Genomic DNA, 21,267 nt, shown 5'->3' with positions numbered 1-21,267 from the left:
CCGCAGGAAACTGGGAGTGTACACACGTAGTATAACGTAGAGTTCTGACCTGATGAACCCTGATGTGTAAACAGCTCCTCAGTTTCACCTAAATCCCTTTAAAGTGTCAGTTTGGTTTACATGCGTATGCAAGTTTTTGTGTGCTGGAATTAACGCAAGTCTGTTATCCTCATTAAATCTGATTTCTGTAAGAGTTAGTGGTGAACTAACGCAGCATCTCTCATTACAGCAATTAACCAGAGACAGCTCTTATCTCCTTCAGACTGCTGGCTGCATCACTTACGTATTTCTCCCTGGCAGTTTTAAAGGCAGCTCTTCTTACACTGTCTACAAAAGCATTACCAAGGGAGTTTAACACTACCTCTAATTCACTTCAACTATTTATACTGGAAGTGTTTCCACGTTGGATTGTTTCAGTGTGAGAGAGGAAGTCACTGAACCAAACTCACTTCAGATGAAACATGGTCATGTTCTTGACAGGAGAAAAGCAGACAAACTATTTGGAGAGTGGGGTAGAGGTTGTTGCTCCGTGGCTGTGTTCCAAGTTATTGTCTCCTGCTTGGAAACAGGGATTTTAATGATAATATTAACACAACTTCAACAATAATGTATTTCATTTCACAGCTTCTTTTTTCTTTCTTTGAACATTCAAAGTATTAAAGTCTTTAATTCTACATTCAGTGTGGTCACTTTCGACTGCTTATCTTTTTACATTTCTGAACATAAACTTCTCACAAAAACCAGTCCAACATGTCACAGACAGGAATGTCAAACAAAGAGCCTCAGTTGCTTGGTGATGCCAATAAATGACACGAACATGGATGTAAATCCACATTCTGTCCTTAAAACACAGTTAATATCATAAAAGTAGTCTGAATAGTTTCATTCTTCAGAATACTCCTTAAAGTTAGTCAAATTGAGAAGATTTTAAAAGTCACTTGTTTGTTCCCCACTCGAATTTTGTTCCACTTTGTCACGCCAGCAGAATCCAGGGTAAGATCACAGCCACCAGAGCCAGGATGGTGAACGCTGAGAGCAGCACCAGCAGGCACTGCGCGGTGGAGCACACCCTGCGCCTCCGCCGGCGCTGCGGGTGAACCACGGTCATCACCACGCTGAACGAGTCCTCCTCGGCCATCGGCCTCCCCTGGGCGCTTATGATGAAGATCTGCGACGCGTTGTGCCCGGGACTGACCAGCCTCTGCCTGCGGACCCGCTGGGAGATGCCTCTGAGGCAGCGGGGGATCCAGCTGAGTCCGTTCCTGCGGGGGTTCCCGGAGGCGCGCCGCGCGCCCTGGAGCTGCTCCGGCGGCAGAGGGACGGGCACCTCCAGGGTCTGGCCTTCACCCGCATCCTTCTCCGCAACGAGGGACAGAAGAGACTCCTTCTGCCGCTTGATGAAGGTGAGGTGTCGGCAGATGGGGCAGGCGATCGTCTCCCGGATGTTCCCATCGCTGTGGATCCCCACCAGGGTCTTCACCAGGCAGTCGTGGCAGAAAACGTGTCCGCAGCTCAGCGTGCGCTCGGTTCCCTGGAGGCTCTCGTAGCACACGGGACACTCGTGCGCGTCCTGGTGGTTCTCATCCTGGTACATTTCCATGCGTCAGAAAAGTTGGTAAAAGTTGATCCTGACTTGTGTTTTTCGTCTGGAGTCGTCTCTAAGCGGCTGTGACTGTCTCCGGGCTGTGGGTGGAGGCTCCGCTCCGCTGCCTGGTTCAACAGGGTCTTCCACCTGCAGCAGGTACTGATCCCCTAATCCACCGCAGACAGCTCCAACTCTGAACAACTGGAAACTGTCCCCGGAACGAAAAGTTCTGTCAAAAATAGTTTGTTTCCATTTAAATCTTCAGTGATTTGTCAATATATGTCGTCCTCCATCCAGACAGAATAAGGCATCTCAAAGTAAAATCAGTCAGGTCAGCTGGACTTACTCAAATGTCTTGGGAGATTTCTAAAGCTTGCTGTAATGTCTCTTACATTTATATAGTTCCACTATTGATATGAAGTAACAACAGTGATTCAATCTCATCACCTGTTATCTTCTGTATAATCATATCGATATACTCTAAGTCTTTAAATCATTAAATATGAACATTTTATAGCATTTTTGTGATGACAGAATTTTCCATGAATAAAGTCTCCTTTATGCTTTTTTGTCTTTCGAAGTCAGTTAATATGTGATTTGATGAATAACTTCGTCTATTTCTGATTTATGTTCCCTGGTGATGATGATGATAATGATGATGATGATGATGATTATTATTATTATTATTATTATTATTATTATTATTATTATTATTATTATTATTATTATTATTATTATTATTAGTGATGATAAGTCATAAGTGAACATGATCTGGAAAAAAATGTTAAATCCGGTATTCTTTGCGTCACATACCCAACTTGAAGTGTGCTTTTTGTGGCTCTATCATCACGCCACCTTGTGGCCCTTATTGTCATTGCAAACAATATATTCCAAACAATTTGCTCGGATTGGAATCATTTTGAAACACGTATAATTGGAGTATTAGAAATATCAAGAAAGTATTTTTACACTAAACTTGATTACCTATTTTGTATGCTTCTTTATACAATATATATATTGTTTAAATAGTATCTGTTCTTTTACACTTTAGGAAATAGGAGGCTTTAAACAGAATTTCACCAGAAATAACAGTTGTATTGAATATTTTTATATTTTAATTGTTATTCAGTGTTTTGATCTCCATCACCAGTGCAGCAACAGGAAAAGTCTCAGCTGGCACTAGAAGCTGATGTTCAGACTTCTCTACGATTTAAAGCGGGCGGTAAAACATGACCACAAATGCAAACAATGGCACACAAGCAGCAGCATGCTATTCTTTATTCTTTATATTGATATTATTTAATTTGGGTAATTTAAGACAAAGTGTCCGTGATATAAAGAGATTTGTGCCTTATGGAAAACCTGTCTCCAATAACTTCAAACTTCAATGTGTTGATGAGCTGACTTACTATTCAAATGTTTTTAACCACTATTTTCCTCATTCCCAAATGTTTTTTGTTTTGTTTTGTAAGAAGTCTGTGGTCTACGACATTCAGCTAAAATCCAGTTTATAATCTAACGAGATTGTTACTCAGCAGTCTTTTCTGACCTTTATTGTTGTTCGGAACTTTCATTCTCTTTTTTCTGCATTTTCCCTGTAACACACTTACAACTTTACACGAGGTGATCAAATTTAACCAGAGTGATTGTTTTATCAGTTTTACTGCAGTATGTTGTACAAAAAGTGCTTCCTTATGTTATTCTTCCTGCTGGACCAGTCTGAGTATCACTGAACATTCAGCTTTAGAAATTTTGAACTGAAAAAAAAAGGATAAAAATCTCAATTGGCAAAGATGTATGGGTAAATTAAAGTCTTATTAAGGATGCTCACCAGGACAACATTCAGGAACATTGACCTGATTTACGCTGATAGTGGGATTGTCCTCACTGGCACACTGGAAACAGAACAGAGATGTGATGTCATGGTGCCATCAGTCCACCAAGTGGCAGGATTTACTGTGTCTGTCTGTGAGTCAGCTGAGGTGGGGTTTGCAAAGTTAACATGATCCTGTGGAAAGTCTGGAACACTGAGTTGGTTAACAGTGGTTGAAGATTACATGAGATAAAGAAATTATTGAAGCACTGAACCTGGTTACACACAGCACCTGCTGAAATGTGTTAAAAGAGATCAGTGCAGCACTTAGTGGGCATTTTACCATAAAACGATAAACTGCATCTGGAATGTGAACAAGAATAAAGGTCACTCGGTATTCTATGGATTAATGCAATGAATGCTGCTACTGAAATAAACATTAGGAGTGAATACACCTTTAAAACTTTTTAAACCTTATTTGTGTTAAAATGGGATCAACACATGTCAGAAGAATTATCCGTTCACATTAAGGTGTAGTAGTTTTACGGTGAGAATACCCCCAGTTGGAGTTTGAGTTGTGCTTGTATTTTTTTTCTTTGTGGAGTTTGAATGGTGTGTGCATAGGTACTTTGGTTTTCTCAAACTGCCAAAAAAAAACATGCATTTGAGGCTGATTATTGACTCAATCTGGCCTTAGTGTTAATATAAAAGTGTGTGTGTTGTCGTCTGTCTCTTTGTGTAAGCCTTATGTAGACCAGCGACCTGTCCAGAGTTTCACACACAGTCATCTGGGATCGGCTAATGCACCGCATTTTAACAACCTGAATAAAGTGGTGTGGAAAATGGCTCAACAAGAGTCCATTAGGCAAATTAAATTTTCAGGTTAATGTCACATCTAATTATCTGATTTGGTATCTGTGTCCTGCCTCAAGTCCATTATTATCCTGACAGATTCACCAGAACTGAATGCCACTATATGAAATAGGGGTAGTTTTTTTGAGTTGGCAGACAGATGCTTAAAGACGATCATGACTCAGTGAAAACCCTCCCCGGATGCATCTGAAAACATCTACTGCTCAGTTCAGACAATGCTGTACGCAGCTGGGATACAGAAACTAAATTACTTACAAATTTAAAAATGATGAAGCATCAATAACTATCACCAATTGTGGTGATCTTGGTTGTTAGTCTTTGTTCATTTGCACTGTGACAGGAGCAGCTCTCCAGTGTTGTTGTACACTTTATAAAAATATCACAACAATGAAGTCTTTCTATTTCTGTTTCTGTTATAGGTCTCAGGAATAAAAAAAAAAGTGAAATAAGGCATACAATTTAATCTACTGTTACTCTACAAACATGCATTTTTCTGTATAAATTCATTAATAGTTGAAAACACCTTCCAGAAACATTTCATGTTTACTGCCTATCATCAGATATTCACAATGACCCTTTAAGAAACCCAACAAACTTTCCCTCAAATTTTGTGGCCCACAACTGTGGCTTACTCTATGGGAAGTAATTGCTTTCCTTTCCGGACCTATATAAAGCTAAATTATTTATTCATGTCATGTCCAAATATATCAGACTAAGGAATGAGGGCGAGCTAAGAAAGACAAAAATATTAACAAAGCTGTAAATGAAATGATATGCAATGAATATATTGGAAAATCATGTTTCCTCCATAATCCCCCTAATTCTGACTTGATATGTTGCATGGTTTAAGTAACTGTTTTTTTGTTTGTTTGTTGTTTTTTTTTTACTCCTATTTAAATTTTCTCTTCTTGTTGTTCCTTGATCATTTTTTTATTTTTATTCTTATTACTGTAATGCTTATTGATTTTGCGCATTTCCCAAAATGCCCTCTCTTTCTTCTCATGGACAGTCAGGTTTTTTGTCAGGGAATTATAGAAGCAAATTTGTCGTTTGCTAAAGAAGCAAAGTGTACAAAGGAAAGAACACTTTTTTTTTTATTAAGAATAATATTTCAAAGAATCTATCCCCTCCAATTTTTTAAACTTAAAACAAACTTGAGGTCTTTAATACTGTCACACATATGGGCAGATAATTTAAAAAATAACTATATATTTTCGAAATTTCCTCTTATTTTTTGGGAATTCTATTTATTCCTGCGGTCCCTGTGGTCGCCATGGAAACCATTGTGCCGTAAACAGCCAGAAAGGTGTGGCGGCTCCGCCTCTGCCTGGCTCTGACGTTCTCCAGGGCTGACGTCAGCACGTACGTCCATGTCTGGATTGACGTTGGTTCCGGGAGACACGTTGGCTCTGGTCTCTCAGTATCACCGAGGCCCGGGACCGGGAGGCTGCGCGTCGCATTACACCGAGACGAGAGGACACCTCGGCCCCTTCTTCCACAGTTACAGGTACCGAATAAACAGCGAAAACGTTACAATTCCGCGTGTTTAATCAGTCATTTGATGGTACAAATACGCCGCCGTGTCAAGCTGAAGCTCTTTTGTGGCTACAAACGTTACGAGGATGACAGCTCGGTTTTCGGTCTGTACAGGCGTCTGTAGCTTTTGACAACAACAATCATGTCGTTCCAGATTTTGCATTTTTCACTGTCTATTTCACAGTAAGACGTTTAAATAAGCTGCAGCCGCTTTTAAACCAGCTGCTATAAAACCACAGCACGTGACTTTACAGCTAAATTAGATATCAGTATGAATTTTAATTATTTCCGTTTATTAATTCCTGAAATGTCATGTAGAGGCTGTTAGATAATTTGGTATTAATTGATACTGTAAAGCTTTTACCTGATTTTATTAACCTCAGAGAACACTGAGAATACTTTAGGAGAGAGAATAATATGAGTAATTCTTCTCATCCCTCTCTAAGGCCCCATCTCTAAAGATGTGGCTCCATCACTGTGTTCACTGAAATCTATTAGTAAGCACAGTGTCATCCGCTCCAAAAGAGGATGTCCGGAGAAGAGTGTGAAAGGCAGCCGTTTCTCTCTTCTTTTGCCCTCTATTTTCAGTGTTCACATTGATCCATCTATGTTGGCTTTCGGCCATGGCCAGCACACACATGAGACCAGGGACGCTGACACCACACTAAAGGTTGCTGAAATAATGAATATCTACCAGTGAGTCTCGGCACATTATGATTCTGATGCTCAGATTTTCTGTCACTGGAGCATCAGATGGATCAGGCTTTCCTTCAGTACAGGGTTGGTTTCTGTGTGTGTGTGATACACAGGACCAGCAACAGCTTGGGAAAATTTCTATCTCCACCCCACTTTTTTGTAATGTTTTGGTCTCCGGCTCCCTTTCAGGAGCAGTGCTCCCACACGTGAGGGTCCTGTAGTCTGTCGATGACGCGATGTCGGAGGAATGTTTGCAGGGAAAAGCGGGCGGCCTTGACTCAAAATCACCATCCTGCTGAGTCCAGACCTCTTTCGAAAAATAGTATTCTCTTCGAGTCATGACGCATCGATCATGCTTTCAGTATCACACCCAGTGGACTCCATTTTAAGCATAGATTAAGAGACATATATATAAAATTCAATAATTTACTGTCTAAAATCCACAGACTGTTCAGTTTGTTGGGGTTTCCTCTCGTATGTCCTGTGGGTGCCCGACCCATCTGCAGGAAATCCTTGTGAACTCAGATCAGATTGTAAATGCTTCTGGAGCTACAGAAGTGGGAGGCAGCTGCTGTATCCCCCTAAACACACACACACACAGACCACACCACACCCAGCTGCTCCAAGCCACAGCTTCTACCAGATGTATTTATTTCCTGAAAACAGTCTTTTTGACTCTGCATACAACAAAGAATGGCACTGATAAAGTGCTGTAGTTTGTTTATAATATTTCACATGTACCTGAAGAGGAGCTCACAATGACAGGCTTTTTTTTTTTTGAACAACCAGACATTCAGATCTTGATTTTGTTTGTCGCGCAGTCATGAGATAAGAAGGGAATGCACCGGGCCGGATTCTACATGCCAGAATCAGAAAAGAGGAAATGTGCTCTCCTGCTTTTGATATAACAACTATTTTGGGTTTCTCTGTAAAGTCTCACTGTTATATATCTCCAGGAAGCTCAATGCCAGTATCTCTGTAATTTCCAGGGTGCCCTGACATGGAAACAGAGATGATTCCCAAATTTTCGTCAAAGGATGAGGAGGTTGACTACTGGAAGTCTCAGGCCCTCAAATATAAGAAAAGGTAGGAAAAGTTTGTCTGACACATGTCTGGATTTGTTTGTTGTATGAACTGAACGGTTTAACAGATTTGACAGTACACGGGCAGCATTATGTTAAGGGACAACTCACTGCTTTTAGTAAGCTGTGTCTTGTTTTTTGTGTTTTTCTTTCCAAAATTGTATATCTAATAATACGTGTGGTCTGTCTTCCAAGAACTTTAAACCAAATATCTTGGTACAGTAATTCCAGCACGCAGTAGACAGATCATTATTTGTGGATTTGATTCTGTCTGTAGTCCTGAAAGTCCTTGTTACATAATCTCTTCGTCATCTTCAGCCAAATGTTTTCGACATGTTTGGAAATGTGAAGTCAATGACCGGGCCGACTTGCTCCCACAAACCCGCTGACCAGCTCAGTGTCTACATCTTGGCCTTCTCAGGCAGAGACCGCGAGGAAATGTTGAGACAAAACAGCGGAGGAGCTTAAGAGTGCAGCATGAGCGGTTACGGCATTCTTCCTGCCTGTCTTTTCTATTTGTGGACTTGGGGCTCGGTGTGTTTCCGGAGGGAGGTCGAGACTGCACAGGAGGGGTTAAAGTCCCCGCGGTTTTCTAGGAAATGCCTGCTGAAGGTACATTTAGGAAAATAAACCACACTGTGGAAAAAGTAACTGAGTAGTTGGTTCACCATGGCTCCTCCGTGTGCCGGAGCAGCACCATGTCTATAAATTACCCTCATTAAAAGCTATTTTTCTGAAGCTTGAGGTTTTTTTTTTTTTTTTTTTTTTTTTTTTTTTTTTTTTTTTTATCATTTTGCCGTGACTGCCTTAAAGGACTTTATTTCCAGCTTTGAAGATTTGAGCTATTTCTGTGTGGTCATTTTAAACAATGAAAGTCCGGGGCTGGACAAACATAAATCACAGGGCCCTGCGCGCCGATCAGACGGCCTCTTTGACTCTGGTATGTGTGGAACGACCCGACACAACAACCGATTCAAAGATTCCTCTGTGAGAGCGGTCATTATCCCAGCACGAGTCAGCTGAGCTCAGAACCTCGCTCTTATCTCGACGGTGAAAGACAGTGAGGACGGATGTTAATTACATAAATCCGGAGATTGTTTCTTGCTGCTGGCCTCAGATTAATTACTGAAACGATTGTGTGTTAAGCCGGGTCAGCCCGGTGCAGTGTGTGTACACACACATACTGTGTCTTCGTCCTTATCCCTGTCCTGTTTGTTTACCCTCTCAGTTTCTCTTTACTCTTGACCTCTGACCTCCTCCATAGCTGAAGACACATGGCTGCCGGCCTGTTTTTCTCCCGAGCTTCCTCTAAAGCGCCTACTGTCACAGCTGGCTCTACAGAGACGTATATTTAGAACGCTTAGCTCGAAAGTGCCGAGTCCACGGCTTCCTGTAAACTGAAGGTTAAAAATAAAAACCCTGCAAATCCCTGACCAGGTGTTTCATCGGGATTTATTTCTGGCCATCAGAAAAAGAAAGCTGCCAGAACGTACCTGAGCAAAGTCCGGGACAAAAGCCTGTCGCTTTTCTAGAGTTCATGCCCACCGTCATTCAGCCGGACAATGGTGGGCAGCAAACAGGGCCGCTTTTATCTGACAATGAGCGTTAATGCTGTTCCCTCATTGTGTGTGTGTGTGTCATCCAGTTGCCATGAGGCCCAGGAGGAGCTGCAGGAGTTCCAGGAGGGGAGTCGGGAGCTGGAGGCTGAGCTGGAGGCGCAGCTCGGCCAGGCCGAACACCGACTCCGAGACCTGCAGACCGAAAACGAGAGGCTGAAGAACGAAGTGGCCAACCTCAAAGTCAGTGGACTCGGGAACCTCCGGTGTCCCTACTTTTGGAGCTCACCTTCTTTTATCGTCTCCAGATTAGGACGCTGATAGAGTGAACGTGTTGTTACTTAATAGCTTATCTGCTCTCTGGACCCAGAGCACAAGGTGCAGTGACATCCTGGCACAGTGAAGCCGTGCTTTGAGGTAATCCCGCAGCACCTCTTAATTGGATGTCAGGATGAAGAGGAAGGAAATAGAAATCTAAACGGACAAGGCGGCTTGTTAACATGAAGACTGCTCAGAAGTGTGACTGTTTACATCTTCGGTTGTGTGTCCTGTCACTGTGCCTCCGGGACCACAGTCATACAGTACTGTGAAGAACTAATCAGACGTCCGGAATGACAAAGGATCAAAAAGATCTTTTGAAAGTCAGATGTGGCAGAAAAAACATCTTGACTGCATCATGATTCAGCACTTTTTTCCTCTTTTGTTGTTTCTGACAAATAGTATCTTCTCACAACGTTCCTCAGTAAACAGTTGGCCTTCAGTTACCAGTTAGGCTGTTGTTAATTATGCTCTTCAAAATGTTTTTGATCGTCATCGGGCCTCACTCTGTCATCTGAAATTGGCTCTATGAAGTAACTGCTGAAGAAATCTTTATTTTCCTCATTTACTCAACCTTTATTCTGTTCTTCACTGTGTCCACTTCAGGAGAAGCTCGAGCAGCAGTACGCCCAGAGTTATAAACAGATTTCGATGCTGGAGGACGACCTGGGCCAGACGCGCAGCATCAAGGAGCAGCTCCACAAATACGTCCGCGAGCTGGAACAGGCCAACGACGACCTGGAGAGAGCCAAAAGGTCAGAATGCGATTCGATCATGCATCATGAATCCTGTGTGTTATCTGGCAGATTTTGTTCCACCTGCTGCAGAAATTGGAGTTTTTTTGTTTGTTTGTTTGTTTACTTTAAATCTAGAGCCACAATAGTGTCTCTGGAAGACTTTGAGGGCCGTTTAAACCAGGCCATCGAGAGAAACGCTTTCCTGGAGAGCGAGCTAGATGAGAAGGAGTCTCTGCTCGTGTCTGTGCAGCGGCTGAAAGATGAAGCACGAGGTGAGGACGGAGCGCAGCGTGACCTCTTCTATCTTTTGCATGCAATTTGCAGCCCGTACGAGCTGGTAAGTGGTAAGCTTTCCTTTTGTAAGCGTTTCGTTCTGCTCCGCAGACCTGAGGCAGGAGTTGGCAGTCCGGGAACGGACGACCGACAGGATGTCTGCTCCCAGCTCGCCCACCTTGGACATTGACAAGATGGACTCTGCCGTCCAGGCCTCTTTATCTCTCCCCGCAACCCCCGTAGGGAAGAGCATCGAGCATGCTTTCATCAGCTCGAAAGGTTGGAACTAATCCTTGTACTTCTGGACTAGAACAGTGACGTGCTGTTCTCACATGGACGTACAGTCGTTGACTGAGTGTGTTGATTTTTTTTTTTCTTTTTTTTTTTTTTCAACGTTTGTTTTTCAGCTTTGACCAATGGCTGTGGGAACTCGTCCCTCACACCTTCGGCTAGAATCTCAGCTCTCAACATTGTTGGTGACCTGCTGCGAAAAGTCGGGGTAGGGGTTGTTTTTTGTTATGCTGTTTTCTATCACAGAGCAGATTTCTAGGTTGTTTTCAGATATGAGCACAATTAGACGACCATATAACCAACTTCCTGAAGTTGTTATTGAATGGAGGATCACTCTGTAACTGCCTGAAACAAAATATAACTCCAGTCCTGTCCCATGTGTCATTGTTGATTGTGAAAACACGCCGCAAGCAGTGACTCTAAATAGGCCGCAGCAACAACGTGTTCTTTTCACCAAGATGCTTTTTTTGACTGTACGTTGAAAGTGTTTCTTGTTTTCTTGCTAGGCTTTGGAATCCAAACTCGCCGCCTGCAGGAACTTTGCCAAAGATCAGGCAGCGAGGAAAAATTACTCCACAGACAACGGCGCACTCATCAACAGCAACGCCACCAAGTTCTCCCACCCCATACACACCACTTACTTCGACAAAACGTGAGTGTTCCTTCATCCTAAAGAGAACGGCCGGCGCGTGGTTCTCCTCACCGCACTCGCTTGAGTAACTCGTGTGTGTGTGCGTTGTCGTTGCGCCCGCAGCACCGTTAACGGACTGGACCCCAGCTGTCTGACCTCCAAGACGACGTCCAGAACCGTGTCGCCGCCGGGCATGCTGCCTCTGAGCGTGTGAGGGATCCGCCCGCCACGCTAACGTCTGCCGGGACGCCGACTCGCCGAACACAGTGTGGGAACAAAGAGGACACTCGTGAGTGCACGAGGGAGTTAGACAGAACGAGCGGTGTGTGTGTGTGTGTGTGTGTTTGCGTGCGCGCTTGGCCGTTTGGAGTGTGTGTTTTGGAGCGGTGAAGGCTCAGGCTGGCCTGGAGTGTACAGCTCGGTGTCAGTGCACAGCTCTGCAGGTTGACGGTCCCGCCTCACACTAGCGCATGAGCCTGAAGCTGCCCCGTCCTCCGCCTGTACGAACGTCGCGGCGCCGCGCCGCTCTCCAGTCGTCACCTCTCCGAGTGGCACAGCTACTAGGATTCCTCTGTAAACTGCTCCCCCTGACAAAAGGTCCGCAGCGGACCACAGCTTCTTGTCCCTCCGTCTGCCTCTCCTTGCGTGTCGACTCTATAATTGCACAATTGAAACGAGTTTTTTTTTTTTTCTTAGAATGTATTATATTTAAAAAAGGGATATGTTCCTACTTGGTAATTTATATTTCACAGTATGCTTTAAATTGCTGTTTTCCTGCACGGGTGCATATGTGAGGAGTGTTTGGAGGAGTCTGTGTGACCGAAGTGAATGTCTGTCTGACGCCACGTCGCCGCCGTTCCGTCGTCCCTCTCTTCACCGGCTGGAATCCTCCAGGAATTATCAGCCGACTGTCTTTTCTTAGCGAAAGCTGCACATAAACTCACTGCTCCTCTTTCATTTGTGCAGCAGTTCAGAATATACCTCAGTGGGATATCCACTGTCATTTTCACCATAACATTTCGCCTTTATGTAAATGTTATGTTGTTTTTGCCTTTTTACATGTGTATTTATCTCATTGTGACACGCTGTTGATTATTTATATGAAATATGTATATGAGATGATTTTGGTTTCAGAAACATCCCCATCCTCACACAAGAGGGCAACATGTCGAGACTTGACCCCTGATGTCTGAGTTTATTTTGCGTTGTGGCCTTTGTGTTGTGCTCCACCGTCACTGTTTGTTTAATGCGTTGCTAATTTGGAATGACTGATCTTTAACAGGTTTGATATTCATTCAACAGCTAGTATTAGTTATTATTTCATGATATGCGATGTCACTTTGGGCACAGTAGAAGCCTGTTACTGAAATGTTTTTTCTACAGTCCGTGTATATAGAAGTGTAATTTTGCCTACCAAATTGTACATACTGACATTTGGCATTACGGTCTATTTATTTCAGATTCTGTATGGCATGTGATCAGAGTTCTACTGTCATACAGTGGTTAAAGCCATTGTGTTAAGATTTAAGATTGTTTGTCAGAGCTGTTTAAATAAAGATTGAGATGATAAATGTGTTTCGGTCATGTGGTGTTATTGAAAAAGACAAAAAAACATGCTCTTTTCCAAGTTTTTCATGTTCACCATCAGCGGTATTTCACGCTCAAGATGTATTTTATTGCTACAGGAAAATCTTCAGAAACTATAAAATTATTTCAAAAGGTGACAGATGAAATATATCAAGATACAGTAAAACGTTGGAGTGATAAAATCCAGAGTAAAAAAATAAAATCCAGTTGCAGTCATGTAGTCTTGGTGCGAAGCACATCAAAGTCCAGCAGAGGCTGCATGTTTAAAGACCTAATTTCTTCTCCATTGCTTCCTTTAATTCATTCTTCTTGATCTAGAAAAAAGAAAACAAAGATCAGTTTTACTTCAGCAGTTTGACAACTAATATGTGCTGTTTTGAAGAGAGTCTACCTTTCCCGAAACAGTCAGAGGGTAGCTGTCTACAAACATCACGTACTGCGGGATCTTAAAATGAGAAATCTGCAAAATGAAAAAGGGAACAAAACGTCACTTCACCGGCCGTACAGCTGAGCTCCGAGCTGACGGCGGTATGTGTGATCCGGTCTCACCTGGCCTTTGCAGAACGCCCTTATCTCCTCGGTGCTGGAGGTTTGGCCGTCTTTCAGCCTGATGCAGGCGCACACCTGCTCACCCAGGCGCTCGTCTTTCACCCCAACCACCTGGAAGCAGAGACGGCTCAGCCATTTCCACGCTCACCGTCACCACACACACACTTTGATATCGGCGGCAGGGGGGAGAACAGAGCGCAGACGGCCGGCGCTCACCTGCACCTCCTGCACTTTGGGATGCTTATAGAGAAACTCCTCTATCTCCGCAGGGTAGATGTTCTCCCCTCCGCGGATGATCATGTCCTTCATGCGCCCCTCGATGCGGCAGTATCCCAGATCGTTGAGGCTGGCGGTGTCCCTGAAGGCGGAAACGCTCCTCTGCTGTTTCATCCATTCATTCACATCAGCGGAACAATGTCTCAGGTGTCGAATGGATCTTACCCGGTGCTGTACCACAGGTCCTGGGAGATGACGTCCCTGGTTTTCTGGGGCTCGTCCCAGTATCCCAGCATCACGCAGGGGCCCCGGATCAGCAGCTCGCCGGAGGCCCCCAGGGGGACCGTCTCCCCCGTGGCGGGGTCCACCACTTTCGCCTTGAGGTCGGACAGAATCACGGGCTGAGAGCGGAGCCGGTTTCTCGGCGAAGGCGTGCGAGGAGAGAAGAGCGTACCTCAGTGTGAGGCATGATGCACCCCACAGTGTTCACCTTCAGCTCCTCGTTATCGTTCGGAAATCCCAGAAATGTAACAGGGCTGTTTTCAGTGGTTCCATAACCGATCTGTTTGAACGTGACACAACACATACGCCGCTTCTCTTATAAATGTCACTGAGTTACCTGAAAAAGGAACAGAAATGCTAGAAACTCACGGTCATTTCTTCAAATTTCATAACTGTTTTTATTTTTCTCATGATTGCTGGAGGACACGGGGATCCTGCCATGACGCCTGAAACAAAACAGGAAGTCTCAGAATGACAGAACATACCATAATACACAATCTGGTAGTCTCCACTCCTCCTACCTGCTTCAAGCGATGACAGATCATACCGGTTTGCTTCTTGTTGGCCCAGCATGTCGGTGAACATGGTGGGAGTGCCGTAGACCACAGTGCACCTGAAACGAAAAACACATTAAATGTCCCATAAAGTGAAGTGTGCAGGGTGAAATATTAAAGAGGTGCGGAGTGCCGTACTTTTCGTTCTGAATGGCCTCTAAGCTGCGGCGGCCGTCGAAGCCTGGCGAGGGGAACACCAGCGTGACGCCGTGCACCGCCATGCACAGGCCTCCCAGCACAGAGCCGAAGCAGTGGTACATCGGCACAGACAGACACACTCGCACCTCCGGCTGACGGACGCAAAAAGTACAGTTACTCTCATTTCACTGTTGTCTTTGGTTTTCAAAACACAAAACAAACCAAAACAATACTCACCCTCTTGTCAAAACCCATTCGAAGGCCCACGAAATACGCATTATTTACAATGTTGAGGTGAGAGAGAGTGGCTCCCTTCGGTTTCCCAGTGGTGCCCTGACACAAACACACATCCACCAAGCTTCATTCAGATCCGGGCTGCATGGCCCTGCTGCCTCCAGCTGTATGTCTGGCGCCGTGCTGCAGCTTACTGATGTGAACTGGATGTTGATGGGGTCGCCGGCGGTCAGCTTGCTCTGGAGCTCCTGCAGCTCCTTGACGTGCCGACTCTCTCCCGCCTGCAGCACGTCGTCGATGTGGAGCATCCCCGGCTGTCGGCTGTCCGTCACGATCACCATCCGCAGGTCTGGCAGCCTTCAAAGAGAAAAAAGCGCTTATCTCTGCACTGCCTTCAGACCGGCATCAGATCTGCAAAGTGAAAGCACCTCTGGGTTGTTGAGTCATACCTGGAGCTCTGGATCAGGCCTCCGGCCGCCGTGCTGATCTCTGGGCAGATTTCCCTCAGCATCTCGCAATAATTCTGGGTTTTAAAGCTCGTGGGACACAGGACGGCTTTACACTGGATCTAGACGCAATTGAAATATCTAAATATATGAAGTGTGTAATATCAATGACATATTGTTGAGAAACACATCCTCATAAGATAATGACTATTCACTGTGAAGATATTGCAAGGAAACAACCTTAAACCTCAGGATTAAACACTCATACTTGCAGTACGAGGTCTGCCGTTACCTTCTGCAGAGTAAACTCCACTTCGTTCAGCTGATAGGCTGGATTCAACGACACCTGCAGAGTGGAAAGACAGATATCTATCACAGCTCTTCACTGGAATTGTTTCAGATTTACACATTTTGCATGAAACATTGTGTATCTTTTGTGTTTTAGAGATGCTTCATGTTTCGATGCATTTTATTAAACTTGTAAATATTTCAAAAATCACTACAAATATTAAAATGGCACTCTTTTTTAGATTATTTCGCTCTGCACAAAAGCATGCTCTGCACACAACAAAATAAGTTTATATAGTGTTATTGCAGACAGCATGCAGTGAGTCGAGTAGATCCTGAAAATTCCTGAATGAGTGATTTTAGTAGTATCAGCTCTGTTGTAAGAACCGCGCACCAGTTTTATGGAGTGTATTTTGCCCTCCGACATTGCTGCAGAAGAAGAAACGAATTTGCAGTTTGATGGTTTTGAGCTTTTTTTTTTTTTTTTTTTGTTCGGCAGGTTTCGCTGTAATGTTTTACAGCCGATCTCGATCGTCACACTGAACCACTTCTGTTCTCCAGAGGACAGATCAAACTCACGTTTGAGGTGCTTTAGCTCTGAGACGTTCACGGTATGTGTATGTTCAAAAATGACTAATTATTACTGACAAAACAAACTAAATTCATCAGTAAACTGAGAAGATTGAGCAGCTGATAAAAGCCTGAGTAGGAAAAGCACACGTGTCAGTCTGGCACATCCTTGAATTCTGCAACAGTCTAACAGTAAAACTTTAAACATGATTTTAAAAACAACAATAAGAAAGTTCCTCAGTGTCTCCCTGGAAGGTTCATTGTCCTTTTTCAATCAAACGCCCGATGAGAGAGCGTTTGATAAGGATAACACAATGCCACACTGTGACTTTCAGATGCACTCGTACTCTGTTTGCTCACCATAATGATTCCAGCCTTGGCTGTTGCAAACTGAAAGAGGATCCATTCATAGATATTCGGCCCCCAAATCCCCAGTCGATCACCTTTCTCCAGTCCCAGAGCCAGAAGACCTGCAGCTACCTGGTCAACCTGTAAAGAAAAGAATTTAAAAAAAAAAAACACTGCGTTTTTCACTGCATTCAGACCAATTCTTTTGATTTTTGCACAAACATATTCCGACAAACGTTCAGATTTCTTAAGGCAAGCATTGCAAATGTATTGATTTCCTCCAAAATCAACAAACAATCTTGCAATCAGTGAGAGGACTGAAGATGGGACGTCTTAGACGCACATCTCGCTGAAACTGTGCAAAGGTTTTCCTGATGCCGTCCTGCTGCAGGACGAGGGCTTCCCGGTCGGGCCAGCGCTGCACCGTGGCGTCCAGACACTGGGACATGGTCAGGGGGAGCAAGGGGGTGGAGGACGTCCCGTTCACATAACTGGTGGTCAGCGAGGGCTGGTGAGGTGGGCTGTCCACATGAAGGGGCCTGGCAAAGGAAAAGGATGTTCAGCAAAAACATACAAGGGTCAGCGTGAGTTATTCATTCACGGCAGCTTTTCAAAGGGCTGAAGATAAGGAGCACATGTAATTCAGGGTGACTTCTCAGAGGAGGCATGAGGCTCTTTAAAGCCTCTCATGGAAATCATGCAGAAATAGCCGGGATCATTGTCAGTCTGAGAACCGAAGCATGAAGCAAGTGGAATAATGAATGAAGAAAAAAAGCATAGTTTCAATTAAAAAAAAATAACTTATTGTGTAAAAGAAATATCAGTTGCTCACTTTCTTTACAGATAAAACCAGTGAGAGCCAAACACAAGCATTCAAACTATTTTCTCCTTAAATTACCAAAACCTTGTAGTATTTTTGTTACTCACCGGCATTTCGTTAGTGACACTGTATAACATAACTTCCACGTTTTGCTGAGTCTGAGTCCATTAAAAGATCTGAGCGTGCGTCCGCAGGACCTCAGGACCGTGGAAGACATCAGCATCGACATCGGTCCCTCGCCGTCACGCAATCTGAACACAGGAGGTGTGAGAGTAGGAAGCACTGAGGCCTTATCATCATATGAGTGTGTTATATACCAAGAAACTGAGGGGGTTAATGTTTAACCCCCACTGGTCCTGATTGGCCCACAATGCACCTGTCTCCATCTGATGGTTTGTCTTTGAGTGTGTGGGGGATCCTCCCACCACAAAAAAACCTTTGTCCAGACTGTGGCGATATGATTTAATGAACAACGACCACTTGGAGCTACTGTTCTGTTGTGCCTGTTGCCATCGGCTGCAGCGTCAGATCCTCTTGGTTAAAGTTGTAAATCATACCGTATCGCTCTCGCTCTCACTCCTGCAAAGACTTCTGGGACTTTATTGCCATGGCCTTGGAATACCCCGAGATTACAAAGCCAAAAAAATACACTATAATGCCTCGCTGAGAGTCCCTGTTACAGCGTAGACGAAGAAAGAATTATTTAAATGTCTTCCCCTTTGCCTCCTTCAACTCTTTGTTCTTGACCTATAAAAAAATATCAGTTTCTCATCTATGAAATCACATCGATCTTAGATGATACCTTTCCAACTCCACAAATATCACATAATGTGAATATATTTGAATAAAAATGAAGCGATACAGCTGACCTCTGATTCCCAGTACTTTGGACCTTGGTGATTGTATCAATGATTGAATATCACATTCCCCTGTCAAAATGCTCTTATCTATTAGTGGACCTTTAACCTAATGCAAGCTCAATTCTGCTCACACAACTTATTTCTTTCCCTGGAAGCAGCGAGAGCAGAACTCAGCACGAACGTCACAGCAGCAGCCATGCATCAATACATTCATCATTCCAAAATCAGGTGGCTAAAAGTTGGACAGAGCAATAAATAAATGAAAGGAAAAAAAAAACAAAACAGGCTGGTATTAGAAACATTACAAAAAAAAGGAAGTAAAATTCTTTGCCATCACCGGTTAGGTGAATCCTTGCTGCCCTCTAATGGTGCCACACTCTCACCTGAACTTCCTGCACTTTGGGAAACTTCTAGAACAGATCGCCAGCAGGACAGATGAAGAGATATTGATCTATCTCAGCAGGACTGATTATCACTCCTGTTACGTGTCCCTCATTGAAGGAATACCTCAGACTGAGGCTGACGGTGTCACTGTGAAAATAACCATTGTCAAAGAAGGGAATGGAAATTAGTATTTGATTACAGGTTCTTCTTACATATTTAAAGTTTATTGAGTCATTGAGAAAATTACCTTCAATTATTTCTTTCAATAAGGGCATAATAGACAGCTGCTGTGACACATTGCCGACTCATTAAGTCCTCCACACGCACCTGTTTTTAGCATAAAATCATTTCCAGTTGTGGAATGATCTGCGCCAGTGGCTGTCGGACTTATTGATCTGTATCGGCTTAGTCATGCACATTTATGAACCCAGATTTAAACAGAAACTAATAAGAGCGAAACTATTTTCACCTGCAGAAATCAGCATCAGGCCTGATCTGAAAGAATCAAATGTAACGTAAATTCACGAGAAGAAGACAGCTGAAAAACTGACATGCAAACACCGACAGTAAGATTTTATTGAGGTGTTGAACGTTTACTTAGAGGCATATATCACCTTTCACCCTGCTGCCAGATCAGGATTAATGAGGCTTTGAGACAAAACTTGTCTAGCAGGAAGGCTTGAGCCCAACCGGGAAGGACAGAGAGACAAGAACTCCGCTTTCACCTGCAGCCCGTAACACTGGCTACGTGTAAACCAATGTAGGCAAATCATTGGATCAGATTTAGTCGCTTTACAAAGCCCAGAAGGCAAGGTGTAGAAGGAACTGGTTCCAGAGAACAGAAGAATGTAGTCTAATTGTGTGGCAAAAAAAACCAAAAAAAAAAACCGCTAAGACATTCTTCAAATTTCACCTAGAGAATTACTTGTCCAACAAAAGGCACAGTTTGTTTGCTCCTAAGAAGGAGGAGACGTGGTTTCAACTCTTAAAAAGACATCTTTTTTAATTAATTAAATAATATTTTGCTCAAAAGGAAACACTAATTAAAATGCCACACATTAAGGGGGGTCGTGGATGGACGAGATCTGTTGCAGGAGAGGCATCCACCAAGAGAACAGAAATGAACTTAAACCATGCAAACAGACACTCTCAGTCAAATGACCCCACTCCCAAGAAGACAGCGGACAGAGCGGGAGGACGCCACCACCAGGTCACCAGCAGCACCGCCACCACCGGCCTCCAGCGCCTACAAGGGAAGAGAAATTAGACGTTTAGTGGATTCCAAAATAACAGATAAATGAACCAAAACCTAATGAAAATATGCCAGTAAACACATCAACACCCCTACACTAACATGTAACACACACTTTGGCACATTCTCAAGCTGTTGAGACACAGCAGCACCTTGAGTGAGGAAAAAAAAAATCTGATTTAAACTTAAGGTGAGGACCACACCGTGAGGACCACGCTTTATAGCGACGCAACAGGCGTATGATTTAAATAATTTCTTCAAATGTCAGTCTTAGAAACCAAGTGATCAAGATAAGTAATATTTTAGTTGAAATAACATTTAATTTTATTTATTGATTTGTTAAAAAAAAAAAAAAAAAAATTATAAATGACATGTAGTTATCTTACTATTATAAAAATCATGGTCCTTTGACTGTGAACCGACAGGTGGCGCTGTCCACTCCAGCTGCCCACAGAAAAAAGCGCGGTCCTCACGGTGCGGTCCTGACAGCGCTGCAGACACATATCACTGGACACTCCAAAAACTGAAGATGAAAGTGAAGTGATGCCGCCTCCATCTCAGTTAACGTGTGGTTAAAGTGAACCAACAGCTACTTAAAACAAGTCAACAAACATGATCTAAACGTGCCTGATCTCACTGAATAAGCTTCCTAAAAGTCTGGCATTAAAGGATCTGGGAACCACTGCAGATTAGACTGTCAATCACGTTTCCTTGCTCCCCAATTAAGAAAGTTTTAACACTTTATATACAATATGATGTTGAGTGATCTTCAGATAGACTGCCTGATCTAAATCAAAATACTTCTGATTTTTTTTCTTTTTAGTTCACAACAATGACTTGAGGCTTTATATTTGTTCTTGTAACAACTTGATTTATTCCCAGTCAGTCCTCTTGTCTGTACATGTTTACTCAAAGAAAAGTCTGACAAGAAAAGATGATCCCAGTTTATCATCACTAATTCCACAAGGTTTTAGCTTGTTAAACTGTAAGTGGACTTAATTTAGTTATTTAAAAACCAATCAAACCCAGACTGGATCAGTTGAAATTAAAATGCTAATAAGAGAACCCTGGGCCACACTGAACTGAACACTGTGTACCTGCACGCGCTCGCCCTGAGGGGAAAGAGAGAGAAGACTTTACCTGTGGAATAAAAAAAAAGAAGATGGTCCACCTGGCAGCATCCACAACCCCGTAAAGAGAGACAGAGGACACCTACCGCAGCCTGTCCCGGAGCAGCACGCCAACAAAACACCACCCTGACTGAAACCGACGACCGGCGGGGGCGAGGCGCGTGCAGCCACACCTGCCCGCCAGACGGCCCTCAGCCCGGAAGTGACGCTCCGGTGAT

The 21,267-nt window shown here is 43.6% G+C and overlaps 3 protein-coding genes across 6 annotated transcripts; 1 reads left to right on the top strand and 2 right to left on the bottom strand.

Annotated features, from left to right (window-relative positions):
• Positions 1–437: 437 nt before the first annotated feature.
• Positions 438–1,933, bottom strand: LOC115387800 (RING finger protein 222). Its single transcript, XM_030090669.1, has one exon. The coding sequence runs from the start codon at positions 1,598–1,600 to the stop codon at positions 974–976; it is 627 nt and encodes a 208-aa protein (XP_029946529.1). The 5' UTR covers positions 1,601–1,933; the 3' UTR covers positions 438–973.
• A 3,732-nt stretch (positions 1,934–5,665) lies between these two features.
• Positions 5,666–12,966, top strand: ndel1b (nudE neurodevelopment protein 1-like 1b). The gene is made up of 9 exons (XM_030090668.1): positions 5,666–5,778; positions 7,493–7,589; positions 9,231–9,384; positions 10,066–10,214; positions 10,332–10,468; positions 10,581–10,748; positions 10,877–10,968; positions 11,267–11,412; positions 11,515–12,966. The coding sequence occupies exons 2-9, from the start codon at positions 7,504–7,506 to the stop codon at positions 11,603–11,605; spliced, it is 1,023 nt and encodes a 340-aa protein (XP_029946528.1). The 5' UTR covers positions 5,666–5,778; positions 7,493–7,503; the 3' UTR covers positions 11,606–12,966.
• An 89-nt stretch (positions 12,967–13,055) lies between these two features.
• LOC115387798 (acyl-CoA synthetase family member 2, mitochondrial-like) lies at positions 13,056–21,267 on the bottom strand. Of its 4 annotated transcripts, none has more exons than XM_030090666.1 (20): positions 21,136–21,267; positions 19,282–19,913; positions 19,137–19,162; positions 18,667–18,994; positions 17,531–17,674; positions 16,947–17,142; positions 16,616–16,744; positions 15,690–15,743; positions 15,401–15,519; positions 15,146–15,308; positions 14,955–15,050; positions 14,718–14,869; positions 14,547–14,638; positions 14,395–14,471; positions 14,198–14,305; positions 13,969–14,120; positions 13,744–13,885; positions 13,528–13,638; positions 13,370–13,438; positions 13,056–13,292 (listed from the first exon to the last, which is right to left on the bottom strand). In XM_030090666.1, exons 5-20 carry the CDS (start codon positions 17,650–17,652, stop codon positions 13,242–13,244), a joined length of 1,833 nt encoding a protein of 610 aa, XP_029946526.1. In that variant the 5' UTR covers positions 17,653–17,674; positions 18,667–18,994; positions 19,137–19,162; positions 19,282–19,913; positions 21,136–21,267; the 3' UTR covers positions 13,056–13,241. The 4 variants fall into 4 exon arrangements, with proteins under 4 accessions (XP_029946526.1, XP_029946527.1, XP_029946525.1 ...); XM_030090667.1 differs by having other exon boundaries at positions 18,667–18,814; XM_030090665.1 differs by having other exon boundaries at positions 18,667–18,814; positions 18,915–19,913.

This window comes from Salarias fasciatus, chromosome 4 (assembly GCF_902148845.1).
Source record: "Salarias fasciatus chromosome 4, fSalaFa1.1, whole genome shotgun sequence".
NCBI classification, from domain to species: domain Eukaryota; kingdom Metazoa; phylum Chordata; class Actinopteri; order Blenniiformes; family Blenniidae; genus Salarias; species Salarias fasciatus.
Note: the sequence above shows the minus strand (reverse complement) of the source record. Positions and strands in the feature narration are given on the sequence as shown.

Bases quoted from the DNA above. Each gene is read 5' to 3' on its own strand.
- LOC115387800 (XM_030090669.1), bottom strand. From the start codon at position 1,600: ATGGAAATGTACCAGGATGAGAACCACCAGGACGCGCACGAGTGTCCC.
- ndel1b (XM_030090668.1), top strand. From the start codon at position 7,504: ATGGAAACAGAGATGATTCCCAAATTTTCGTCAAAGGATGAGGAGGTT. The intron at 7,590-9,230 runs GTAGGAAAAGTT...TGTGTCATCCAG, and splicing joins GCCCTCAAATATAAGAAAAG to TTGCCATGAGGCCCAGGAGG. The intron at 10,749-10,876 runs GTTGGAACTAAT...TTTGTTTTTCAG, and splicing joins TGCTTTCATCAGCTCGAAAG to CTTTGACCAATGGCTGTGGG.
- LOC115387798 (XM_030090664.1), bottom strand. From the start codon at position 17,652: ATGTCGATGCTGATGTCTTCCACGGTCCTGAGGTCCTGCGGACGCACG. The intron at 14,472-14,546 runs GTAGGAGGAGTG...GTTTTGTTTCAG, and splicing joins TCTGTCATCGCTTGAAGCAG to GCGTCATGGCAGGATCCCCG. The intron at 13,639-13,743 runs GTGAGCGCCGGC...CTCTGCTTCCAG, and splicing joins CCAAAGTGCAGGAGGTGCAG to GTGGTTGGGGTGAAAGACGA.